This window comes from Zootoca vivipara, chromosome 7 (genome assembly GCF_965207765.1).
Source record: "Zootoca vivipara chromosome 7, rZooViv2.hap1.1, whole genome shotgun sequence".
NCBI lineage: Eukaryota > Metazoa > Chordata > Lepidosauria > Squamata > Lacertidae > Zootoca > Zootoca vivipara.
Genome location: NC_142590.1, coordinates 60,629,526 through 60,654,465, shown reverse-complemented (window position 1 = coordinate 60,654,465; position 24,940 = coordinate 60,629,526). Strand labels below are relative to the sequence as shown.

The following is a 24,940-nucleotide window of genomic DNA, read 5'->3' as shown; positions in this document are numbered from 1 at the left end:
AAATGGGTCAGTTTCACTTTGTATTAGAAAAGCGGCATCTGTAATTTTTTTTACTTAGTGGAGTAAACATGCATATGACTTGGCTGCAAGATAGAAACTTGTGTAGCCTAATTTATTCTCTCCTCCCTCCTATTTACAGTTAATGAAAGAGTTTCCCCTCCTAAGTGTATTGAATATACATGAAAATCTCCTAGAATCACTTCTGGAACTACAAGCTTATGCTGATGTCCAGGCAGTTCTAGCAAAGTATGATGGTAAGAATATATAAATGTCATTGTGTGCTAGATGCAAGCTGCAGTATGTGCTTGAAGAAAATATTCATGAATAACTAGGCCCCTTCCCTCTTGGGGTCCAAGCCTCCCATGATTAGCAGTCATTTTCAAATAACTCAGCAGAGTAGATAGGTGGTGCCTGAAAATCAACACAGACATCTGCTCACCTTGATTTGTATATTATCTTGGACCTTAGGCAGCTGATATAAATTGGATGAAATTATTTTATTTGTTCAACCTTTAAATTGCCCTTTATCCAATCAAAATCCCAGGGTTGTTTGCAAAATACTAATTGTTTTTAAGTTATTGTGTTGTTTGGATTTTATTATGCTAGTTAGGTTGTAAACCAGCTGGTGAAAGGCCCCCCCCCCCACAATTTAAAAAATAGTAACACTCCCCCCAAAATTTAAAGAAGGTATCATTTAAGCAAGACATATTGGAATGACAGTTCTATCCCACTTATTTTTTCTAGTGGCTCTTTTCACTCCAGATATGTTAACTTTTTACATTATAATTGAATACAGTACTGTATCCTGTCACTACTATGTTATACCGATGTTTATCTATAGATCTCTGAGAGGTGCCCTAAAGGAGTTTTTCCTAACAGTTCTTCCTCTAGGACTGCATAGTGCTTAGTTGCTTTTCAGCATACCATGGAACACATACATAAAATGTAAGGAGAGTTTCATGTAAACTCTGAACAGAGATATTAAAACTAATTATCATATTTCTGATTAAGTTAAGGGTGGGAACACAGTTCAGTGGGTGTCAGATTCACTCCTTGTCCCCTCTAGCAATGGGTGTTCAAGATTCAAGATGCTGAAAAGTTGCTGTGATTCAGATGCAATGCTGGAGCTAGATGGAGCCATTGCTTTAACTCAGAATATATTGCACATTCTTACACTTGATAGCTAAGTATTTTTTTTAAAAAAGTTAAAAAGTAGATAGTGGCTAAAACTGCCCATTAACATGGAATTGAGGGGTGGGGAGTTGGAAGGTGGCTGGAGGCTGGAGGCATTTTAAAATGTGTTAATAGATTGCTTTAACCTGGTTTCATGACATTAGTGATGTTGAAGACTTGCCAGAAACAATACATGATTCTGAACATTGATGTGTGGCAACCAGCCCAAATTTTTGATCCTCTCGTTGGGGAAAAGGTGGAAGAGAAGTAGTAGCTAGGAAGAGTAACTGCCAGTAAGGAAAGAGGTGATTAGGAGAAAAGAGGAAAGAATGGGACTTAGGGTTGAGATTGTACAGGAAAGAAAGATGAGTGACAGAGAATATATGGAACAGAAGAAGTTATCCCACATTCTGTTGCTGTGGGCACACGGGTGTTGGGGGCATATGTTTTTATGAGGCTCATCAATGGCCATGGGCTTTTAGACATCTTGGAATTCTGAGAAACAAAAAGCTACAGACAACTTGGAGCCATGATCCAAAGTAGCAGACATTTGACACATGTACAAGAGAGTGTCTTTCACTGTAGTTTCCTCCCCTGAGCTCTCACACAAGGCAAGTAAACTTAGTCTGAAACACTGCCTTTTCCTCTGTGGTAGCTTTAAAGCACCTCCCTCTTCTTGGAGGGTGTGGTTTTGAAATGTTTCTCACTTTAGAATCTAAATACAACAATTTATTGTTTCATAGACATCAGCCTTCCAAAATCAGCAGCGATATGTTACACAGCAGCACTCTTAAAGGCCAGAGCAGTTTCAGATAGGTAAGTGAAATATTTCAGATTCAGATGTAAAGTGATAAACTCTTCACTCTTCCTGCAAGCAAATAATTTTGCACCTGGCAACTGCAAGTAGTGCTTTTGCTTTGTTGGATTAAGCTCTGGCCCAGCTAATTTGAGCTTTTGCTTAAAAAAATTATTTTCAATCAGCTCAGCTTAAAAAAAGCTAGATTATCCTTTGCCTCAGTTTGAGTAACTTGACAAACTTTTGAATGTTGCTGCAGATTCTCTCCAGAAACAGCTTCTAGAAGAGGACTTAGTACAGCAGAGATTAATGCTGTAGAGGCCATTCACAGAGCAGTTGAATTTAACCCTCATGTTCCAAAGGTAAGTGTTTGTTTGCACGCATACACGCATACACACACACACACAAACACAGAGCAAAAAGCAAGCCAACTAAAACAGGTACACCATATTGAGTGTAGAACTGCACAGTATGACCAACATACTGTCTTATGAGGCAGATGTAGCAGGCACTTGGGACTTGTGGGTAAATTCACTTTCAAACAAATGAGCTCAGAAACAAGGGGTAAACTCAGGTGGGAGAATAGTGGGAGTGTCTTCATGGAGGCACTTCCTGCCCTGATTTCCACCCCCATCGCATTCACATTTTCTTGGGCACACATAGGTTTGAGAGCATACATTTGCTAAAATATCATAAGACAGAAGTACAGGGTTGTTGTTTTTAGCTCTTCAGAGTTCTGTCACATGTTGACACTATGCTTTTCTGCAACACCTAACAATTCAAAATTGTTAATCTCAAATGCTTGCAGCACAAAAGCATTTTTGCATGACAGAGTTTCAGAGAGATTAGCGTCCTTATACTTGGTTTCATGGTGAGAGATTATGTCGTTTGTATGTTTGTTGGCAAATTTGTTGTTCCTGGTGCTACTGTTTGATTGTTATCTTCAAATAAGAAAAGTGCATTTTTCATTCATTGGTAGTTCTGGTACTATCAAATGCTCTCTCCATTGCCTGCTTTTGTTTTAAGATAGGCACTGCAACCTCCAGCCTGCCACAATATTCTTCCTCTCTCCTATGTGTCTCCTAACTAGAGCCATCCCATTTGGATTATTTGTTTATATTTGACGAAAGCAGACTATTTCCTAATCCAGGCATAGGCAAACTTGACCCTCCAGATGTTTTGAGACTACAATTCCCATCATCCCTGACCATCCCTGACCCATCATCCCTGACCATCCCTGACCCATCAACCCTGACCATAGCTAGGGATGATGGGAGTTGTAGTCCCAATACATCTGGAGGGCTGAGTTTGCCTATGCCTGTCCTAATCCTTCCTTCACCATTCAATGAATTCTTTACTTTAGCCACCACTGAGAAAGACCCTGTCGTTTATTGGTCTCTCACAGCACTTCTGAGGTCCTCGGCCTCACTCAGACCTGCTCATGCACTTCTTGATTTGCGTGTTCAGATCTCAGCTGTTCTTGTTGGTTTTCTGAAATCACAGTTGCTGGTAAAGTTCTGCAAATGCTGTTAATACTGGTGGGAGGATCCTAATCAGTCTGTCCTGAAGTGAATAATGGAGCCTTCGGGGATGGTAGGAAGAACACATGGGGAGAATGTAATGCCACAAGACTGGCAGGGAGAGTGGGGGAGTCAGAGAAGGGGGTGACAGAAGAGGGAGCAGTTGTATTGGACTGCTGGCAAAGAGATAAACAATGGTGTGTAAAGTGTGGTGTGTGTGTGTTTCTGTAGAGTTGTCTTGAGTTAAGGATGTGTGGCTGAGCTATGTGTATGTACAAGAAAGAGCAAGTGTGGGGTAGCTATGCCTGATTTGGTTTTGACCATGCTGGTATGTGGTCCTCAGAGGGTGGATCAAAGAGGCAATATGGCCCTCAGATTGAAATTAAAGTTCACCACCTCTGATCTAGGGAGACTAAGAATCTCATGTTTTCCTTTTTAAAAAGAATTTTATGGTTCTGAGCTCACTGCCTTTCTAGTTCAGTGTCTTTTCACCCCCCTGCTATTATTTATTTTCAATTTTATTTGTTTTAAAGATGTATGGAAATTGTTATCCGATTTAATTGTTCTGTTTGTAAAACCACTTTGTGTTCTGTTTTGAAAGGTACCATAAATCTAAATAGAAATATATAAACCATTTCAGCTTCTGTAACACCAAGCGTTCACCTTTGTGTTTCTGCTGGCTGCTTTTGAGCTCCTGAGTTGATAAATAGGTTGGCTGATCAAGGCAGTCCTTAGGATCTCCTGGTAAACAGACTCTACCTGCTTCCCCAGCCATAATTTTCTGTACACAGGGAGACAATATATGTTAGCCTCCGTAGGGTGGGCACTTGCTTGCCTTAATGAAACAATCAAAGACCATGAAATAGTATGCTGTCCTAGAGCATGATTTTGTTTTCTGATTGGTAGAAGCATGTTGACTGAATTTCTAACCTAATATAATTCCCCCTAAGTAGGGTAGTGAATGTGGTGCCCTCCATATGTTGTTGGACTACAACTCTCATTTCAGACAATTGACAATCCTGGCTGGGGCTGATAGGAGTTGTAGTTCAAAAATATCTAAGAAGCACCATGTTGGCTACCCCTGTCCTAAGATGAAAGACAAAGTTTGAGCTTGTTTAAACATAACTAAGAAAAATCAATGAGTTGGTGGTGCTTGTTGTCAAGACATGGTTCAATATGAGCTCAACGGGTCAATTAAGGTCCCTGTTTAGATATGGATTGCAGAAAAATAGAACACAGTGGACCCCTCTGTTTATTCTTGAATTCACACAGCCCATACAAATGTGTTAATATATATCCCTATTAGTTTGATTTCCAAGTAAACATCGCACAAGTTGACACTATATAGATTAGTAAAAATAAGAAGAAAATTGGGGGAAATGTGGGGTAAAAAGGACCACTAATACTCCCAGGGATTGCAAGCCTCCTTAGGGAGATTCACCTACCACTTTGAGAACCATGGGAACAGAACAACTATCCAGAAAATAATGATCCTATCAGCATTTTTTTGGGATAATTTCATCTGTAGACAGAACTATAGCATATTGTACTAGAACTAAGTTAAAAATAACTCCTCTAGGGAAGAACTTGTTTTTTGCATGCTTTTATTTGTGTTTTTTTCCCAGAGAGTCAATTGTTAATGGACGACTTTCTTTGTCTAATAGGAAGTGAAAGCTTTTTTCTAAATGGCTGAAATTTAGGATTTTGTCCAGTTGAAAACTAGATGTATCAGATAAGTGAGACAATAAGAAACAGATGGGTTCTCAGAAAGATATTTGAGTAAGTGTTTTAGTTCCATCCTTTTGTTTGTGACTATGGCTAGCTCTAAATGAACCTGTAAACCATTCTACATACAGTGGGTTTGATCCTTCTCTGTTTGAATATAGTGATTTCCCATGCAGGAATACCCATAGGATAAACATGGTTTCTGCTTTGAAGAAAGATGTCCTTTAATGGGGACCATTTTTTCTTAGAAGCAGGGCCTATTGGGGCTTGAAACAGTTCCTATGGAAGGCATTTCTTTGGTCTTGTGCAAAATAATTGGAGGAGATTGGAAGGATGTCTTACTGCTCCTCCAGAGACCTTGTTTTCATCCCCAAACCTTGCTCCTCACACTTCCCTGGGGATCCACCCTCTTGTCAAAAGTGGCCCACAAAGGGGTGGCCACTTTAGAATCTGGCTTGCTGAGCCCAAGTTGTTCTCATCCCTGAACTACAGCATCTCTTGACATCTCTTGACCAGCTTCTGACCAGATGCCTCCAGTGAAGCTAGTGCCCACCAGCTGCCCAGACAGACTATTCCACTGTCAAATAGCTCTAACAGTTAGGATGTTTCTTCTAATGTTTAGCTGAAATTGGCTTCCCAGCAATTTCCAGACTTCTATTGTGTCTCACTTTTAGTATTCAGATCTTTCAACTGCTCTTCATAGAGCTTGGTTTCCAGACTACCTCACCATGCTGGCTGGGCATTCACCAGTCTTTTTTAAATGTGGCACCCAGAACTGAACCCACTACTCCAGATGTGGCCTGACTAGCAAAGAGTGGAACTATTTCCCCATGTGGTCTGGACTCTGTATAGTGCAATTGCAGCACACACACACACACATTTTACTTGCGCAAATTCAATTATGCACTCTTGACTTTTGAGGAAGCAGCAGCCTTCCCAACCATGGTTGCAGCAGAGGTGGCAGCTCCAAAATGAGTGAAATGAGTGGGGAAGCTGTGGAGGCAGATGGAAGAAGAAGAAGAAGAAGAAGAAGAAGAAGAAGAAGAAGAAGAAGAAGAAGAAGAAGAAGAAGAAGAAGAAGAAGAAGAAGAAGAAGTGTTGAGCTGCTGGCTGGACAGAGAAAGGCTGACAGAGCTGCAGGCAAACCCCCCCCCCAAAAAAAAACTGGAATAAAGCCACATTTCTGCCTGCCTCTCTCCCTGTCTGCTTTTCTCTCCCTTTTCGCATCTGAAGGAACCAAGCTTCCCCCCACCTTTCTTGCAGCCCAGGGAGCCAGTGCAGGGAGGTCCTCTGTGCAGGACTTCCCCCACTTCCAGCAGGCAGCTTTTGTCCATGTGCGATTTTGTGTATGTGCTGTGTAGGCACGCTGCCTCTGGAACATAGTTCTCACATGAGTTGCAATCTTACTGTACTGCTGTTAATGAAATGTAAGATTATCTTACCTCTTTGAGCAGTTGCATGCACTACCAGCTCATTTTACTGTAAACCTGGCAGGATAATTGTAAATCCTGACAGCAAAGTTGAACCTCATAAACTGAAAAAGAGCTTTTCATCATGCCTTTCTGAGCTTCCATAAGTGCTTCTTCATGCAAAATTGAGGACTGTTTTTTTGCCCTTAGTCTTTTTGCAGACAATATACATGACCTTCATGAACATATTCTTTTGCAGAACATGTGGCTTACTGGGCACATTGGTGCTGATCAGTGTTAAGGGATTATGTTTTGAATTTGTTCTGCTGGCAAAATATAAACTTTAATATAATAATGTACAAATGCTTCACTATTCTAGATAGTGCACTTTGTGCATTTCAATTGAATTGTTCATTGTAACAAATTTTAAGAGTTCTCAATATCTGAGACTGGGATGACCAACATGGTCCCCTCCATATATTGTACCCCACCTCCCATCACTCACAACCAATATGACCGGTGGCTAGCGATGATGAGAGTTCTAATTCACAGCATCTGGAGGTCGCCACATAAATATTATCTCTTAGCTATATTGTCTAATATTTCTAATATTAGAAACTTATAATGATTATGTTTAATTTGCTTGTGTAGCTACACAGGTGCTAGGTAAAAGAGTGACTTAAAAAGAAATTTAAAACACCCATGAGGTTAGTTAATTCAGATAACCTGAAACATAAATGTTTAAGCTGATGTAATTGGCAAATTTCTTATCCCAACGAAATTCTGTTTCCAAGACAGATTTTAAAAGCATTTTATTTTCATGTCATCTGGAACAATTAAAGCCTTCCTACCACACTCGTAAAGTGTATATCACCCAATGGGATGAGCTTAGATGGGAGACCTCCCCCCCCTCCAGTCGCAACTTTCCCCTAAATGAATGTATACAGTTGGAATTTCAACCAGTTCTATACATTCCTGACACTGATGATATATGGCCCTTGCAGTCTTGATAGTGGATGGATGGCTTATCCCCAGACCTAATCCTCCTCTGATAATCGGGACGTCCAAATGGTTCTTTCCTTGAAGGTCTGAATTTATCCATCCAGTCTTCTGTCTGCCTGTCCAATCTGATAGAATGTGCACTGAGAGAGCTAATTGCTGAGAGAATTTGCTGCTTGCCTGCATGACTGATCAAGAGCACAGCAAGTTCATTTCAGACAGTCTCAGACAGATTTTGCTTCATCCTCAGCCTTTAGGGGGAAAAGATTATGATGTCTTATCATTATCTAAGAGTTAGGTGTCTCTTCAATTGCCTCAGAACTGCTGTATCCTTAAGGAGTTTAATATGTCTGTACCATCTTTTTGTGTTGTCCTGACTAGCTCTGTGTGTTGTCAAGAAAATTAGCGCCTCGTGTTATCCATAATTCTATCTTCCTTTCTGGTCATGCTTTCTTTCAGATTTCATTATTTGTATTGGTGCAACTTCCAGCTGACAAGGAGCTGGGGAGAATGGTGTGCCAGCAGTGTCAGATACAGGCACAGCTTCTTTAGATTAAGGAAGAGTCAAGTTCTGGAATATATTGTGTCTATGGTTTTCAATTTAAGCGATAACAGGCTTGCTTGACTGCTTGGTTTATTTGTGTGTGTGCGCATTCCCACCTCTGCTACCTGAGTTTCCAGGGAATGAATGTTCAATCTAATAGTTAAGCATGAATCTGCAATAACAAATGCTTGTTTTAGATGTGCATTTTTTCTTGGTCAAAATTAAAGTTTCAAGATGAGTAGTCCTGTGCATATCCACTCAGAAATAAAACTCATTGATTCAAATGGATCGTTCTTCTGGAATTCCAAAACCTTTTATCAAACCTTAGTTGCCTTATAAAATTTGTATAGCACTTTTCACCAGACACTCTCAAAGTGTTTTCCAACAGTACTGAAATATACAGTTATTAAAATGAAATACAATTAAAGCAAAGCAACTATTACAACAATAGAGCACTGTAAAATTCCAAAGTTTTGGGAGAGGTGCAAGTTTCAACTGAACAGTGGAAAACCGTAAGTGATTATTCTGTCCATACCATTAGGCAAGGTTTCAGAGTCAAGGTACAATCACAGAGAAGGCCCACAACACTCATAGGTGGGATTGCGAATAAGGCACTCCCAACTGATTTTGGTGCCCAAGCTGGTTAATATGGAGAGAGGCACTTCAAGTCATTCAGGGTTTTAACATACTAAGAACACCTTAAATTGTAGGTAGCCAGTGAAGCTCCTGCAGAATAGGTGTAATAAGCCTTGGAGCGCCTGTTAAAACTTTAGATGCAGCTGTATGTAGAGTGTATTACAGTAATCCAACTGGGATATTACTAGAACATGTAAATCTAGCTGGGATATTTTGATCCAGGAATCTAGAAGAGGCAAAATGCACATTTTCATGGCACAAGGACCACCCACCAACAGTGTTTTCGCTAAGTCAGGATTCAGTTTATTGGCCTCCATCCAACTCATTAGTACCTTCAGGCACTGGTTCAGCACAGACATGGCTATATCCAGTTTAGATGGTACTGAGATACATTGCTGAATGTCATCTGCATGTTGATGGCACTGAGTTCCAAACTGTCTGATGATGTGACCCAATGACTTCATATAGATATTTAAGTAGCATTGGGAACAAAAGTAAGGATTGCAGAACTTGGAGCTAAGCCAAACTCAGCTCTTTGGAAGCAGCCCTAGGTCTGGGATCACTGTAGTAGCACTGTAATCCCAACCCACCAAATTACTCCAGGAGAATAACATGGTTGATAGTATCAAAATCCACTAAGAGTTCAAGGAGAAGCAACTCTCCTAAAGCAAGTTATCAGCCAGAGCTGTCTCTGTGCCATAACCAGACCTGGAACATTTGTAAAGATAAAGCACTTTATATGCATTATAACACTGTGACACCAGATGGCGATGTGGAGTCCTGTCTTTCGCCAATGGGATTCCCCTGTACGAACATGTTTAACTGAAACACTTTTTCGATGTGTCTAGATTCAGCCCTGGTGCTGAATTAAATGGGTCGAGATAATTGCTTTCCCTTTTAGTATGTCTGAAGTTGCATTGCCACAAGTCTCTTGAGCTCCTGGCTCAGGAAGGGGTGTTAGTGACTGAGTAGTGGTTTAGACCCTCATGATCCAGGTAGGACCTTTTAAGGAGTGATGATGTATCACTTCCTTACAAGATGACAAGGAGTGCTCCCTCCTACAATGAGGCATTTACCACACTTGAGATTACCTCAACCAGCTCTGACAGAAAGACTGTTGAGCAGTAGGTGGTACACATACATGGTCACTGTTCTGTGTCTCTGGCAGTAAAACTCTCCAAACTGCTTTTGGGGGGAAATGGGCAGATTTTTTTGGAAATGACAGCAACACTTGAACAAACTGTGTGTGTGTGTGTGTGTGTGTGTGTGTGTGAGAGAGAGAGAGAGAGAGAGAGAGAGAGAGAGAGAGAGAGAGAGAGAGAGAGAGAGAACAGGTTCTGCATGCCAAATTTGCAACTAAAATACATTCAGCATTAGCATGCCAACCTATTTTTCTGCAGTTTCCACTTATTTGTCATACGTGTCTACATGGCATAATGTAGAAAGACAGGCAGATTTAACCCCCTGAGCTGGAGAGTTCACAGTTAGTGATTGAGAGGCTAATATAGTCGAAGCTTGACCATTGTTGCAACTTTCCCCCTGCCTTATTTAAGAAATCTATCTCAACACCAAACTAGTTACTGAAGACCATCAGGGGTCATGTCAGGGGTCAGATATTTGAGACCATTTTCCCACAATGGCTCTCTACAAGTGATCCCTTACTGTGTTAAAAAAAATGGTCAAAGAGGATTAAATGGGATTAGTAAGAATATTACCCTCCCAGAAGTAGCCCCAAGACACAAAATGAAGAACCTAGTGAAGCAGTAAATGCACTATATTTGACCAGGGCACAACCTTGGCTACATTCCTTCAAGAATCTGAATGGGAAAAGTTAAGTCCTCTAAACTGGATTAGTAAATAATCTCATGGTTTGTGGCATCTGCTGAAAAATCATTAAGTTCACTGCATTCTTACAGTTTTTGGGAGAACTGACAGAGTTATTGACTGCAGTGATCAAGGATGTGATTAGCTTTGGCCATTATTGTGTGGATCAGGCCAGTTCATAAGTGACTTCATCAAAGTCATTCATTTATTGTTCTATGAACGCTCTCTGATTTGTTTTCCTCAATGAAATTTTAACCTGCAACTTTACTCTGAAAATATTTCTCTTTTTTAAAAGAATTTCTAAAAGTGGGGGGGGGGAGAGACTCCAGTAATTATACAGTAACAAGAGCATTTAAAGTAACCATTTTCATTTTGTGGAAGAGTATAGAACAGGAATGGTGAAACTGTGGCCCTCCCGATTCTGTTGAAGCCCAACTCACATAAGCCTCTGCCAGCACGGCCAAGGATCATGGGTGATGGGAGTACTATACTCCAATAGCAGCTTGAGAGCCACACCTATCCCTGTGGAATGCCCTGCCTTCAGATGTCAAGGAGTTAAAGAACTATATAACTTTTAGAAGAAATCTGAAGGCAGCCTTGTATCAGGAAGTTTGTAATGTTTGATGTTTTACTATGTTTTATACATGCCGGACGCAGGTGGCGCTGTTGGTTAAACCATAGAGCCTAGGGCTTGCTGATCAGAAGGTCGGCGATTCGAATCCCTGCGATGGGGTGAGCTCCCGTTGCTCGGTCCCAGCTCCTGCCAACCTAGCAGTTCGAAAGCACGTCAAAGTGCAAGTAGATAAATAGGTATCGCTCCGGCGGGAAGGTAAACGGTGTTTCCGTGCGTTGTTCTGGTTCGCCAGAAGTGGCTTTGTCATGCTGGCCACATGACCTGGAAGCTGTACGCCGGCTCCCTCGGCCAGTAACATGAGATGAGTGCCGCAACCCCAGAGTCGGTCACGACTGGACCTAATGGTCGGGGGTCCTTTTACCTTTATACATGCTGTAAGCCAGCCAGATGGGCGGGGTTCATCATCATCCCATCCCTGGTATAGAATAGACTCAGTAGATTGCTTTGTGAATGGCACATGAATACAGTTCTCTGTCTGCTTGAGGACACAGTTAATTTGGTAAGGCGAATAGCCTCCATCTCCTTTTGTTTTACTAGGGGGACAAAGCAGTGAATGCAGAGTACCGAACCAGAGCCATACCATAGCAATTCCCAGAGTTATTTATTTATTTTAAGAGACCTATTAATGGAGTTTCTTGTCTGTCACTGTTTGGGACCTAACTATCAATGTGAAACCCTAACAAAGAAAAACTCCATGGGCTCCTCAAAATACTGTTTTAAACAGGCCCTGCTGGCAGTTGAGCACATTACCCTTATTACTTCTATAATTTACCGTTGTATCCTCTTCCACTTCTTGGGAGTCATTTCCTTACAAATCGCGTTGATTGTGGTTATTTGTTTCTGCTGTCCTAATCCTGTTGTTCTTCCCCATAAATGTGGAAGTTCATTGCTCTGCAAAAGCATCCTCTCCGCCCCTTTGGCACATTTAGCAGTGCAAATGTAAGTTCCATTTTTGAAGAAAGCAGTAAACAAAAACCACCCATGTTAGTAGTAGCACATTGCTTTTTCCAAATGCATTGTCTGCATCTAGATAGTGGGCCTTCTTCAATGGAGAAAAGAGTGCCTGTGATTGAAGGGGAGCGAAGGGGGCTTTGGAGTACACATGGTGCTTTTAATGGCTTTTACTGGACTGTGGAGTTGCCTAATCCCTGGCTACCACTTCAGTTTTCATTATGACTTGTGTTCAGCCAGTGCAGTCTGTTGCTGAAGGGTGTCTTCTTTTGAAGAAGACAGCAACCCTTCAGTGTGCTCATACCACGAAAGCTCATACCAAAATATAAACTTAGTTGGTCTTTAAGGTGCTACTGAAGGAATTTTTTTATTTTGCTTCGACTCAGACCAACACGGCTACCTACCTGTAACTTCTTTTGATAAATTCTCCAAGAACTGGGGTTTAGTATAAGCACCTAATATAATGATTGCATCACATGGACTGAAGATTTTCACTGATGTTCTGTCTCGTAGTCTGTCTAGAAAGGCAATGCCATGTATGTTCCTGGAACCACTTTCCGTGCTGCAATCTGAAGTCTGAATGTGTTTGTAAAATATTAACACTTTTCTGATTTAGTCTTTCCTCATTGAGTGGTGTCTGTATATGCCTGTACATAAGGAGCTTCTCAAATTTGCATTTGCCAAATAATCCACATTTTGTCGCAGGCAGCAACTTTTATCTCCATTGTAATATATGGATCAAGCTGGAAGTTATTTTGAAATATTTGAAAGTCTGTGTATACGAAAAAACTAGCCTCAATAGCCTATGTAGCTTCACGTCACTTCACTTTTTTTTTCTAGTACTTGCTAGAAATGAAAAGCTTAATTTTGCCTCCGGAGCACATCCTGAAACGTGGAGACAGTGAAGCAGTGGCTTATGCTTTCTTCCATCTCCAGCACTGGAAGCGAATTGAAGGGGCGCTTAATCTGTTGCACTGCACATGGGAAGGCAGTAAGTATTCTTTGCTAGTGGCATGAGCTAATATTTCTCTCTCTTTTTTTGGATCATTGTTTTTAAATGTGCACCTGGAGCTCAACTGTGAGGCTGTTCCGACTCATTATTGAGGTTCCCTCTGCACTTTAGTTAGTTTTAGTATTAGTTCTTGTCCAGATTTCAGTCACATTGAAGGTGCAATTAAGATGACACAGGTGTTCAGCTTGCGCTCTCTGCTCCAAGGTTTTAAAAATACATGCATGTAGGTGCTCTCTTCTGCAGTGTGAACACTAAAAGATCTATTGTGCATGCACATTTCTTTTCCTTGTCCACCCCACCACTTCCTCCCAAAAGCCAGTTCATGGAGTTACTTCAGTGTAGCTGAATGCACAGCCAGAGTACTTCGATTAAAAAAACAAAATAGCTGATATGTAGAAGAGCATGTTTTGCTAGTCTTCCATTCTTATGAACTAAACCACTGTTGCACCACTTTGCCAGTTTTCTAAGAAAGGTTTCTAAGCTAGATGGGGTGTTTCAAATTAAAAATGTCAAGATGTATCTTGGATCATATTCATATTGTCTTAGAATCATAGAGTTGGAAGGGACTCCATGGATCATCTAGTTTTGTTCTTCAATGCCAACAAGATGTATGCAACATGCCATGTGAATATTGAATTCCTATCTTGTTTGATTTGTGAAAGAAGACTGGATGGCTTGGGAGGTGATTGTCAGTGAGTCTGGGGGTAGCTAGAATGGTGTTAATTTAATAAAAGGAATCTGATCACAATGGTATACAGAACACAGAAATGTCTTTGTTTCCAGTTGACTCCAGTAAAGTGAATTTTGCATGGGTCTGATGTTGATTTTTTTTTAACCTCCTCAGCCTTTAGAATGATCCCATATCCATTAGAAAAGGGCCATCTATTTTATCCTTATCCCAGCTGCACAGAGACAGCAGACAGAGAGTTATTACCAAGTAAGAAAATGTTCCATTTCTCACATTTTATCACAAAAGTCTGTTCTCTTTCTGTGTTGCATTGTGTTCAACTGGAATACCTGTGTGTCTATACAATAAATATTCCATACACTTGTACACTGAATGCAGTTAGCTTTTAAATAAATGAAGCAGCTAGCAAGGAAAGCACTGATCCAACAATGTAAATTGGCCTCCTTTTGTATCTTATATTTGAAGTGTGGGAGGGATTGTGGTCCAACTCCTTCCCATTCTGCAAAGGAAATGTCAACATCTCACACTTTGGGAGAGACCACCTCAGTATGACTTCTCCCCACAGCAACATTGCCTCCAGTGGCCAGGAGGTGAGACGCTGGTGTGGGGAAGAGCCATGGCTTGTTCTCTTTACCACATAACTTGGGCTTTCTAGTAGAAGACCTTATGACATTCATATTTATTATACACACACACACACACACACACAAAAAAAAAAAAAAATACCTTGCTGTATACAGCAATATATATACTATATACAGATACAATAGAACATAAAATACCATAAAAATAGTACAAAATAATCATAAAGATGACTGGTATGGAATGGATTTGTGCTGTGGTGAGTTCTGTGCTGTGAAGATAACCCAAGGAGAGGAATGTTTCCAAAAGGAGTGGCGTTAAAATATCATTGTCCCCTTTTGTATCTTTAGCCAGTCTCAGTGTTACTTGCACATACTGCCGCTCGTGTTTGTGGTTGTTGAGTTTCTTTCTCTACTTGTTTGACTGGAGCATCATTCTCTGCACTCTAGGTTAGTTCTATCAAAAGGGGAAAGCATTTTGAATGGCTGTGTTCATCTCCACACACCCCAGGCCAGAATGACAATTTCTCTCTGGTGGGAAAATATATTGAATGAATGCTTCCCTTGTGGGAATGTCAATTTGATCAGTACTCTTGTGGACATTTCCACTGTGAAGAAAATGCTCAATATCTAGGTTTCAGAATGGTCATTGTGCCATTTTAGACACCATCACATCACCGAGAAGCTGCTGCACTCCTTCAGTAAGCAACCTACATGGCTTGATTGAAGACCTACATTTGTGGGTGGTATAGAGGTCTTTATCTGAATTGTCTTGTATATTTATGTTGGTCACCTTGGAGACTGTACTATTAAAAGGCAAGATATAACTATTTAATAAGTAGACTTGCATACATTTGCTTAACCTGCAGTTTCAGATAACACTTTGGAGCTTTAACTCAACATTTTAAATTTAAAAAGGCTATTTTCTTTCTGGCTTCTAAATGGCCATACTCAAATGAGGAGAAAAACTGGCCCAATGTCAACTTGTTCAGCACAGACCCATGCTGGAAATGTGCCATACCTAAAGATTCCAGCTAGTATGGCTGTTTTAAGCACATATATTGCCATGACACAAGCACATAGCTTGGCATGCTGTGTACTTTTGTATTTTCCTGTATGTTATGAGAGTTGCTCAGCTCTCAGATGTTTAGAGATAGATGTAAAGTAAAGTGAATTTTAAAGATAAGTGAACATGACAGTTAGGCAATGAAAAACCTTACTTGAAAATATGTTCTGTTAGATAGGTAAAAATGAGTTACACTCACAGAGAAATTCCTGGTGCGCTAGGAAGGGTGCCATTCACTTAACCAACTGAATCATTACATTACATTACATTACACATGTTCAGTGTTTTCTGTAGGAAAAAATATGTTAATGACATAGATTGTTCTGTAGGAACAATCCATGTGCAACTGTTGCTTATTTTTCCATGCATAAACATTTCCTACAAGAAATGTGCATGGTCTTCAAAGGATTCATAAGACATTTCAAGTCTGGTATGATAAACAATTGCAATTAAAAAACATGAGTTTTGAAATATTTTGGTATAAAGCCCTAATAAAAGTGAAGTTGTTTTGGCCTTCTGAATGTCAAACCCTTAGGAGGCATGACTGTCACAATTGATTTAACCAGAAAGTGGTCAAAATACTTAACCAGCAACCAGCCCTTATAAAATACCTGCCTTACTCATTCCAGACAGCCATAGAACTTCCTAACCACTAGAGTTTCCTAATCATGTGACTTGTACTAGAAACTGTGCAAAAATAGAGGTTCTTTGCCACACTGGTAAGTTCTAACCTTGAGTTAGGCTCTTGATAGTAGCCCATGAACAATCCTTTGTAAAGTGATTTGAAAATATACTTCTCAGTTGCTAAGTGTGAGAATTTTGGTGCCCCTTTATTTTATAATGAGGGTTTTGTTTCATGCTAGGTGCTGGTGAGATTCTGATAAGTGTTAACTTCTCCATCTTGGGAGAGCTTTGTTTATAAAAGTATATGGCGTGCTTATAACTAAAGCAGCCAAGGGGCACATCTGCCACAAGTGCACTTGCATATTTGTGATTCAATAAAAAAATTAAATCTTGAAAAGCTCTGTTTAAAAATTAATTAAAATCTGCCCCCAGACTGCTCTAAATTACTCATTTCTCACTCATGCAGGATATTGCTCAAGGAATGCCTCTGCTAGTGACGAACCCTAAGCCATCGGCTTCCCGGTATAATTAAACTCCAGTGCATGAAGACATTTCATCACAATCACTCACGCATTCCTGTTAAGTTTTTAAATACAAAACTATCCATAAATAAAATCATCTTAACACTTTTTATGCTACTACTCTCCAGCAGTTTTCAAATTTTAAAAATTCTGTTGCTTTGGCCAGTTCTTAAAATGAAGGAATGCTTTACTCCATTGAGGCTTTCACTGCAAAGGGTGTATTTTTTTAAAAAAGAAGTCTTAATTTAATCAGTGTTGCAGATTCTTTCCCTCTATTTAAAGTTAGATCATAGTTCATCTCAGATAGGTCTTTCTTTGCAAAATCACGACCTTTATCAAATCATCCCTAAAATACCTGGAATATCGAATAACTATTGCCATTTCCCCCCTTCCTTCCAGCATTTCATGATGTGTCTGTGTACCCGCAGAAGGAACTTCCTTTTTTCATCCACTTTACTGCAGGGCTGTGCTCTTTCACAGCAATGCTAGCGCTCCTCACACACCAGTTCCCGGAACTTATGGTCATTTTTGCTAAAGCTGTAAGTATTGACTCAACTTACTTAATGTATTTATGACATGCAGAAACCATCTCTGGAACGCTAGAAACTAATTCAGAACAATGGGCATCTAAAAACCTGATTCAGCATAGCTCAGTGTTCCTCTTTTTTAAGAGAGGATTTTTCAGAGGTGATACATGGTGATCTTGGTTTTCTTTCAGCAGCTGGACTATATCTCATTATGGGAAACATCTGATGCACCACTATTTCCAGTTTTAAAGCAGGACATGGGGGCTCTTAAGCCATTTCAAACCACATGCAGTGTTTCTTTGACTGTAGGGATTTGCTAATAATTACAGACTCCCTGCAGATTTTGTTGGGAGTCTCCCATCAGCTCCAGACAACATGGCCAGTGGGCAGGGATGATGTGAACTGCTGTTCAGCAACACCTGGGGGTACCATGAGGTGGAGTTTCTTCACCCAAGCAGCTGTTGCTGATGTCTCTTGTAGCTTCTATGGTTAAGGTAGTGCAGATCCAGGCTGAAAGTGGTCTTAATTATTGACTTTTCAGAAATCGGGTCATGAGGACAACATGACCCCCCCCAACCCCCCTTTTGTATTGTTTGTATTCCCCAAAACAAAATGCTGATCTATGTAGTTTGACCTACTATGGTATTTGAAGATAGCAGCAACAACCTCTCTGTAAAATACCAAATTGCCCTCAATTTTAGCTCCTGTGAAACATTGTTTAGTACTAGTTACAGGTAGGTAGCCATGTTGGTCTGACGTAGTTGAAACAAAATAAAAAAAATTCCTTCCAGTAGCACCTTAGAGACCAACTAAGTTTGTCATTGGTATGAACTTTCATGTGCATGCATACTTCTTCAGATAGTACTGTTATTCAGAGTACCTACCCTTAAACTTTTGAACCAAGCATACAGCAGATCATTGATTTTGCTATTGTATAACCTTGGATGGAGAGTGTGTGCTGAATATGTGTAATACAACAAGTGGAGATCAGAAATAGAGCATAGTTACTAGTTTTTGAATGTCAAAGTTGCATGAAATCCATATTCTAGTTTCTTTTCATTAAGCAGTGTTCAAAATATGTAGGTCTGATAACAGGGGCCTCATTTCTACCAAATATAGTTACTCATTATGTGGGAAAACGTTGCTGGACATGCCAGTAACACTTTTGTGTGTGGTTCATAATTGGCTAACTTTTAAGGAATGGGATATAACTATCTGCTTGATTAATTCAAGGACTGCGCTAGCAAAATTGTATGATTTCCAACAAGATACAAGGTCAAATGTTTCACTAACAAAGAACAGCTCAGTGAAGTTCTATGCTGGATTTCTTTATTGTTGCTTCATAATTTACATATAGAACAATTGCAGTGTTGAACCTGAAAACAATTCTAGCATGCACACATATAAAACTTTCTTTTGAAATAATGCTTGATGGGAAGTATATAGTTTCAAATATGTCAAGCAACATGGTCATTACTAGCTCTGTTCTTACGAGTTTCCTTAAACAGAGGGAGCTTACACTGACTTGTGTATGCTTTCGGACTTTGTCATTTTGTCTGGATGAATACTACTCCAGAACATCAAGAAAGACTTCTCTGGTAAAGATGATCATCAGTGCTTGAATGATTGGGAAGAAGGAAAGGGTTCCCACTCCACCCTTCGTTCATGCACTAACAGTAAGCCCATAAATAAATATGGTTCCTCCATTAATGCGCAAACTATTGCCTTATTGTTTCTTTTACTGCAATGCGAATTTTGCTCTGTGATACTAGAAAGCACTTTATGAATGGAGCATCTCTATCACAGTTAAGGAAGTCTTCATTGATAAATGGAATCTGCACATCTTTTCATATGAATAAAGGGAATACTTTTTTATTTTTAGATAATATTCATACGTCTCTGTAGGTATAGTCTTGGAGGCACTGTGTGAGAAAAAGGTAGAATCCCCTGTCTAAAATACCTGCTCCTCACTGTTTTTGCAAGTACTTACTAAATCTGCCCAGTTAAACAAGGACAGGTCTGTAACTGAACATTTCAACCTTAGTGAGCAGTTAAATGGGAATAGCAGGGTTTTCGTTCATGCCATATACTAAGTTAGAAACTATCTTTTTCTGAAATGATTTGTTTTCTTAAAAGTAATTTTTAATAAGCTGACAGTGTTCAAATCAGTGTTGTTTTTATACTGAACTGGTTCATATGTCACATCAAACTATAGTTAAAATAAACTATGGCTTAATTTGAAATCCTAGATGCTTCACTTTTCCGCTGGTCCTACTGCTGCCATACTGCTGGGAAACAAACCATTTAAAACTATGGTTTCATGTGACTTGCAAACATGGCCACTGTTTGTCCGCTATAGTGATAGCAAATAATGTTGTTAGTGCAGGTTTTTCTTGCATAGTAACATTTGCCTCAATCTTATTTGGAGACCAAATTTCAGCTTGGTCTTTACAAACATTATAAATTTACTTTGAATTGCATCTGAAATGTGCTTAGTCTTGTAAAATGTTATATCTGGAAACAATTATGTGCTTCAATATGAACAAATCTAAAAAGATAAACATTGTCATACCTGTATTTTCTAATTTGCTGATGTACCCTAGAATATCATTCTATCATAGTAAAAAATGAATACCTACATTTAGTCCTCTTGCTACATCTGTATATATTGCATTTGTCATTACTTTTCAATGTTTAACTCAACCTTTTTTTCTTTCAATGCAAATTTTGAAAGGTTTCACACTAACAGTGCAATCCTGTGCATTTCCTTTCAGTCCTGTTAATTTCAGTGAGACTTACTTCCAGGTATAGGATTGCTGCCATGTATAATCTGAGGCTGTGATTTTAATTGCCACTTCACTGTGACCCAATAAAGTTAACAAGCCTCCACCAAATACCTGCTTTGAGTATTACTGTAATACAAAGCAAGGTATAAATATTAAATCTAACAGAAAGTGGTCATTTGAACTGCCCGTGAACAATGCTATCAGAGCCTGGCTTTATTCCATTTCTTTTTTTCTTAATTTTGGGACCATGATTATTTAAAGTATACGGAATTCTCCTGTCATGAACATGACCCTGGAACCCATCACTATTCCTTCTTTCAGCATTCAGATATGCAGAATATTATGTATATAGCCAAAACACTAGACCAGGCATCCCTAAACTGTGGCCCTCCAGATGGTTGGCCTACAACTCCCATGATCCCTAGCTAACAGGACCAGTGGTCGGGGAAGATGGGAATTGTAGTCCAAAATATCTGGAGGGCCGAAGTTTGGGGATGCCTGCACTAGATATACACAACAACAACAACAACAACAACAACAACAACGACACAGGAAATATTGGGGGAACCCTGAAGTTTTTACAGGGGGAAAAAGCAAGTGGGTAGGAATTAAAGATGAATGATTGGAACAGTAAACAAACACTACACTACAACACCTTGTTGTTGGTCCTACTTGATTCTTGCTAATTAGCTAATATTCATGTTTCTATGTTTTCTTGACTCAGTTGATACCAAGTTATAATACAACATTCCTTCTGAAGATTGAGAGAGTTCTTTTTTCTGCTGACAGCTGTAAGCTTTATTCACAAATCACTGAGTCACTCATTCCCTAACCCATTTTCACTACTGTTGTCAGTTTGCACCTACTAAATTAATTATTGGACTGTTTGGTTATTTATTTAAATTTATATCCTCTTTCCTGAGGATTTAGGGCAGGTAGCAATTAAAACATGCACATGTGCAGTCTTTCCTAAATTATAATTACCCTACGTTTCCTTAAGCTTAACTGTTGTATGCCAGTCCAAACAAGAATGTTTTACAAGTATTCAGGTTCTGAATTTGATGTACCTCTGGGTGAAGTGAGACCTGCAATTATGAGGACAGCCACGGAACACCTCTCTGTGTCCTGGCGGTGTAAACTTGGCATGCGGATTTGTACAGCCATGAAGGCCATGGTCATTTGAAATTAATGCTTATAACAGCACAAAGAAAGGAAGTTGGTCTCGGGGATGTAGGGCTCAAGCTAAGCACTTTATAGGTTAAAAAACAGCACTTAGGCTCTCATTTGAATGACTCTTTTATTTAGATAACATTATTTGCCTTGTTTATTAAATAGATTGCATTCAGATTTTAAGAAAGTGAGTGTAGCTAATTCATTTTCTACATTTACGAGATAAAAAACAGAGCTTCATGCTCTAGTAAGTTAGAGATTTTTTTTAAAAAAATATTATTATTAACATGTCCTGCAACAAATTGGTAAGTCCTAGGCCTAAACACTGCTCCCCCCACTCTTGCTCTTTTTTGCAATGAAAGTAGATCAGTAATAACACCTGGTGGTAGAAGTGCATAAGATTTGTTCCCCATTTTCAGGTTTAAAATTTGAGGTTACCTTTGAACAGTTTTTATGCTTTTAAAAGACAGCCTTCCTTCATATCCCCAAACTCTTCTGTGTATTCCACAGAGGAGATATTGGATGTTCTCAGCTGTCTAATCTGTTCTGTCAGCTATGTACTTCTGTAAAAGAACAAAACTTAATATCTTTTATTTAACAGAATAACATTGACTTATGCATTTTCAGTGGATAATATTTCATTTGTTTCCTCTACAATCAAATCGCCAGACAAGCCTCTTGCCAAGCTACAACAAAAATTGTTGAGAGGCCAAAAACCACAGTCAGTCTTTTAATAGCTGCATCGTATACACAAAGGAATATGCCAACAGCGAAAGCTCAAAATTGGCTCATAGCTGCTAAATTGAAGTGAATGGAAGCTTTCCATTGGGTCCAGTGGGGCACAGCGATCTTGATTGGCTTTTGTTAGCAGCTGGAATGGGTTACAGTGCCTGCTTTCCAGAAGCTTTGAATGTCCCAGTGAGAAACAGGATTGCAATTATTTGAACTTGTTTATGTGGCTGCTTAACCTGAAGAGATAGGGACAAGGCTAGCACTGTGGGTTAAACCCACAGAGCCTAGGGCTTGCCAATCAGAAGGTCGGCGGTTCGAATCCCCGCGACGGGGTGAGCTCCCGTTGCTCGCTCCCAGCTCCTGCCAACCTAGCAGTTCGAAAGCACGTCAAAGTGCAAGTAGATAAATACAGTGGGAAGGTAAACAGCGTTTCCGTGTGCTGCTCTGGTTTGCCAGAAGCGGCTTTGTCATGCTGGCCACATGACCTGGAAGCTGTACGCCGGCTCCCTCGGCCAATAACGCGAGATGAGCACCGCAACCCCAGAGTCGGTCACGACTGGATCTAATGGTCAGGGGTCCCTTTACCTTTAACCTGAAGAGACAGAAGCCAGTTGGATGGCAATCTTAGATTTCTTTGCAAAAACGAGAGGTCATTAGCAATATGCAAGGAAAAGAGCCTGTGTAGAATTGGGTGCTCTCTTCTCATTTCTGTTCCCTTTTTCACTGCCAACATAAGCAAGAAGCAAGAGGAATGTACAATCTGTCTCCATCCCTCCAGTGTTCATATGAGGGTGTCTTGCTGATGGCACTTCCTTAGATCTGAAGTAACAATACAAAGATTCTTAGATCTGAAACAATATAAAGCAATCACCTTAGGTGGCAGCTCTAATTCACATATCACAAAATACCAGTGTAACAAATTGTCATCAGCTACTCCATGTGTTCTTGCATATTTATTTTGAAGCACTGGGTTCATTTGGAGACCACACTGGTAGGGCAGCTAGACCTCTGAATTCCAACAAATGAATTCACATAATTGCATGACAACTGCTTTTGCAACAGGAATAAATCCCTTTGCTGTTTTGTCGAGGCTCATTAAGTTACACAAGAATTAAATTAATACACAGCTGCTGAGCATCTCAAATTTATAAACACTTGAAGCTTTTGCTTATCTGTGAGAAAATGTATATGGCTAGGAGATGTGTATTGAATAATAGCCTACATTTGAACTATGTGAAATAGTCTCCCACAAGCTGGATGTGCAGGGGTGATAGGTACTGTTTTCTTGCCTTACTAACCTACGTCTTAATCTGTAATATTAATTTGAGAGACGACACTTGTAATTTACAGTTTAGCTTCTGTGTGTAACTCCTGGAATATGAAGAATGAGCCTTTGATTAAAAGTATCATTAATATAGTGGAGGAGCTGTGAAGTTACTTGGAATGAAAGCTTAACTTTAGAGTTAGCTGAGTCAAACTGTTCTATGTCAAGGCAATTGAAGATAGCATGGCTGTCTCCCTCAACATTAATCCATTTGCATAGGTAAAATACTATTTCAAATGGCAACTTTCTAGACTGTATTTTCTGATGTGAAGAATGGCAAAAGGTCCCAGTGGATTATAGAAGGCAATTAGGAGAAAGGATGGTCCATTGTGTAAAATAGTATCAGTGCTGAATATGAGAGGGTTGAACGGGGTCACCAGGGTCTACAGTTTTTCTTGTAAAGTTGAAGCAAAGATTAAGGCACTATTAAGTGAATATAGCTAATGGCTTGAAAACCTTTGTTTCTGCACTAGCTCTGCCTCGCTTCCATATTTAAGTTAGTTATTTTTGCTGTCGTTGAAGCCTTATTCCATTATTTGCCTGTCTCTAATAAGGGTAGTCCTGAAGTACAGAATGCCTAAGACTGACTGAACTGTTTAAAGACAAAACGATAAAAAGGCTAGCATCCTTAACAAGCCAGTGTTTCATAGAAATTTATTTCTTTGTGTACATTCCCCCCATCAGCTTCTCAGCTGAATTTTTCTTTTAAGCATATTTTGGTAAATTCAGCCATTTCTCTTCACAACCTTTTATTTTTAAAGCATCTGCATCTTTCTGGAGAAGTCAGATCCCCCCCCCCAATTGTCGCTATATATACTTTTTTGCATATTTAAAGTTCAGAGTTTCTCTTCTTTTGAAAAAAATACATTTAGAAATGTATTTAGAAAGTTTAAAAATAACTATATTGTACATCTGGTTTTTTTCTGCCAAGCCTTATCTGTTTTGATTCCTAAATTATTCCACTTATATTCAATGAAGGCCAGTCAAATATGTCAGCAAAATACATCTGAATGAGTACATTAACTTTAGCATTAAGCTTAATTGTAGCTTTTTCTTTTCTTTCAGTTCTTTGGAACTCTTTTGTCACCCTTGAGCTTCATGATGGAGAAGATTGAACGCCTCATGCCTACTGGTCTTTGGCATCAGCTGACCCAAATCTGAGTGAACTCAGTTCTTGGGTCAGTGTTCTCAGGAACTCCACCACCAACACCATCTCTAGCACAAAAGCACCCCCAACTGCGGGTGTCAAGGAAGACAAACTCTGTGACTTAGTTTTGTTTTGCATCCTGTTACTGATGCTTAAAATTGCTGTACCCCTTTTTAAGCCTTAGAATCTATAACGATTTAAGAACACCATGTTTGGTGGGACGGGGAGGACAAGAGTGTTGTGCTCACTTTAGCTGTACAATTTGAGATTCCTGCTTTCTTTCCAGAAATTCCAGAAAGCAATAAATCTGATAGACTGTGTGTTGAAATTGCCTTCTGCGTGTAAATGTTTTTTAAACAAAAAATAAAACCTGCAAGAGTGGTGTTGGAATCACTGGGTATTTGCTGAGGCCCACACCCAAGTAGCCCACGGACAACAGCTGGAGAATCCTAATCCTGCTGCTCCTGCTTCTTGCTGTCACTGCTTGTTCACCTGTCCTCTCCTGAGCAAATGATAAATTACAGGAGCAGCCATTTGCCTTGTTATTCTCT

General features: G+C 39.7%; 1 protein-coding gene across 1 annotated transcript in view; it reads left to right on the top strand.

Annotated features, from left to right (window-relative positions):
• ST7L (suppression of tumorigenicity 7 like) overlaps window positions 1-24,717 on the top strand; it is a 38,513-nt gene extending 13,796 nt beyond the window's left edge. The window contains exons 9-15 of the mRNA XM_035122472.3: window positions 140-254; window positions 1,917-1,989; window positions 2,229-2,331; window positions 13,052-13,202; window positions 14,068-14,160; window positions 17,103-17,242; window positions 24,308-24,717. Of these exons, the coding sequence (XP_034978363.1) occupies window positions 140-254; window positions 1,917-1,989; window positions 2,229-2,331; window positions 13,052-13,202; window positions 14,068-14,160; window positions 17,103-17,242; window positions 24,308-24,403 (771 nt within the window). The 3' untranslated portion in view covers window positions 24,404-24,717. The remainder of the gene's footprint in view (window positions 1-139; window positions 255-1,916; window positions 1,990-2,228; window positions 2,332-13,051; window positions 13,203-14,067; window positions 14,161-17,102; window positions 17,243-24,307) is intronic.
• The last annotated feature ends 223 nt before the right edge of the window (window positions 24,718-24,940 follow it).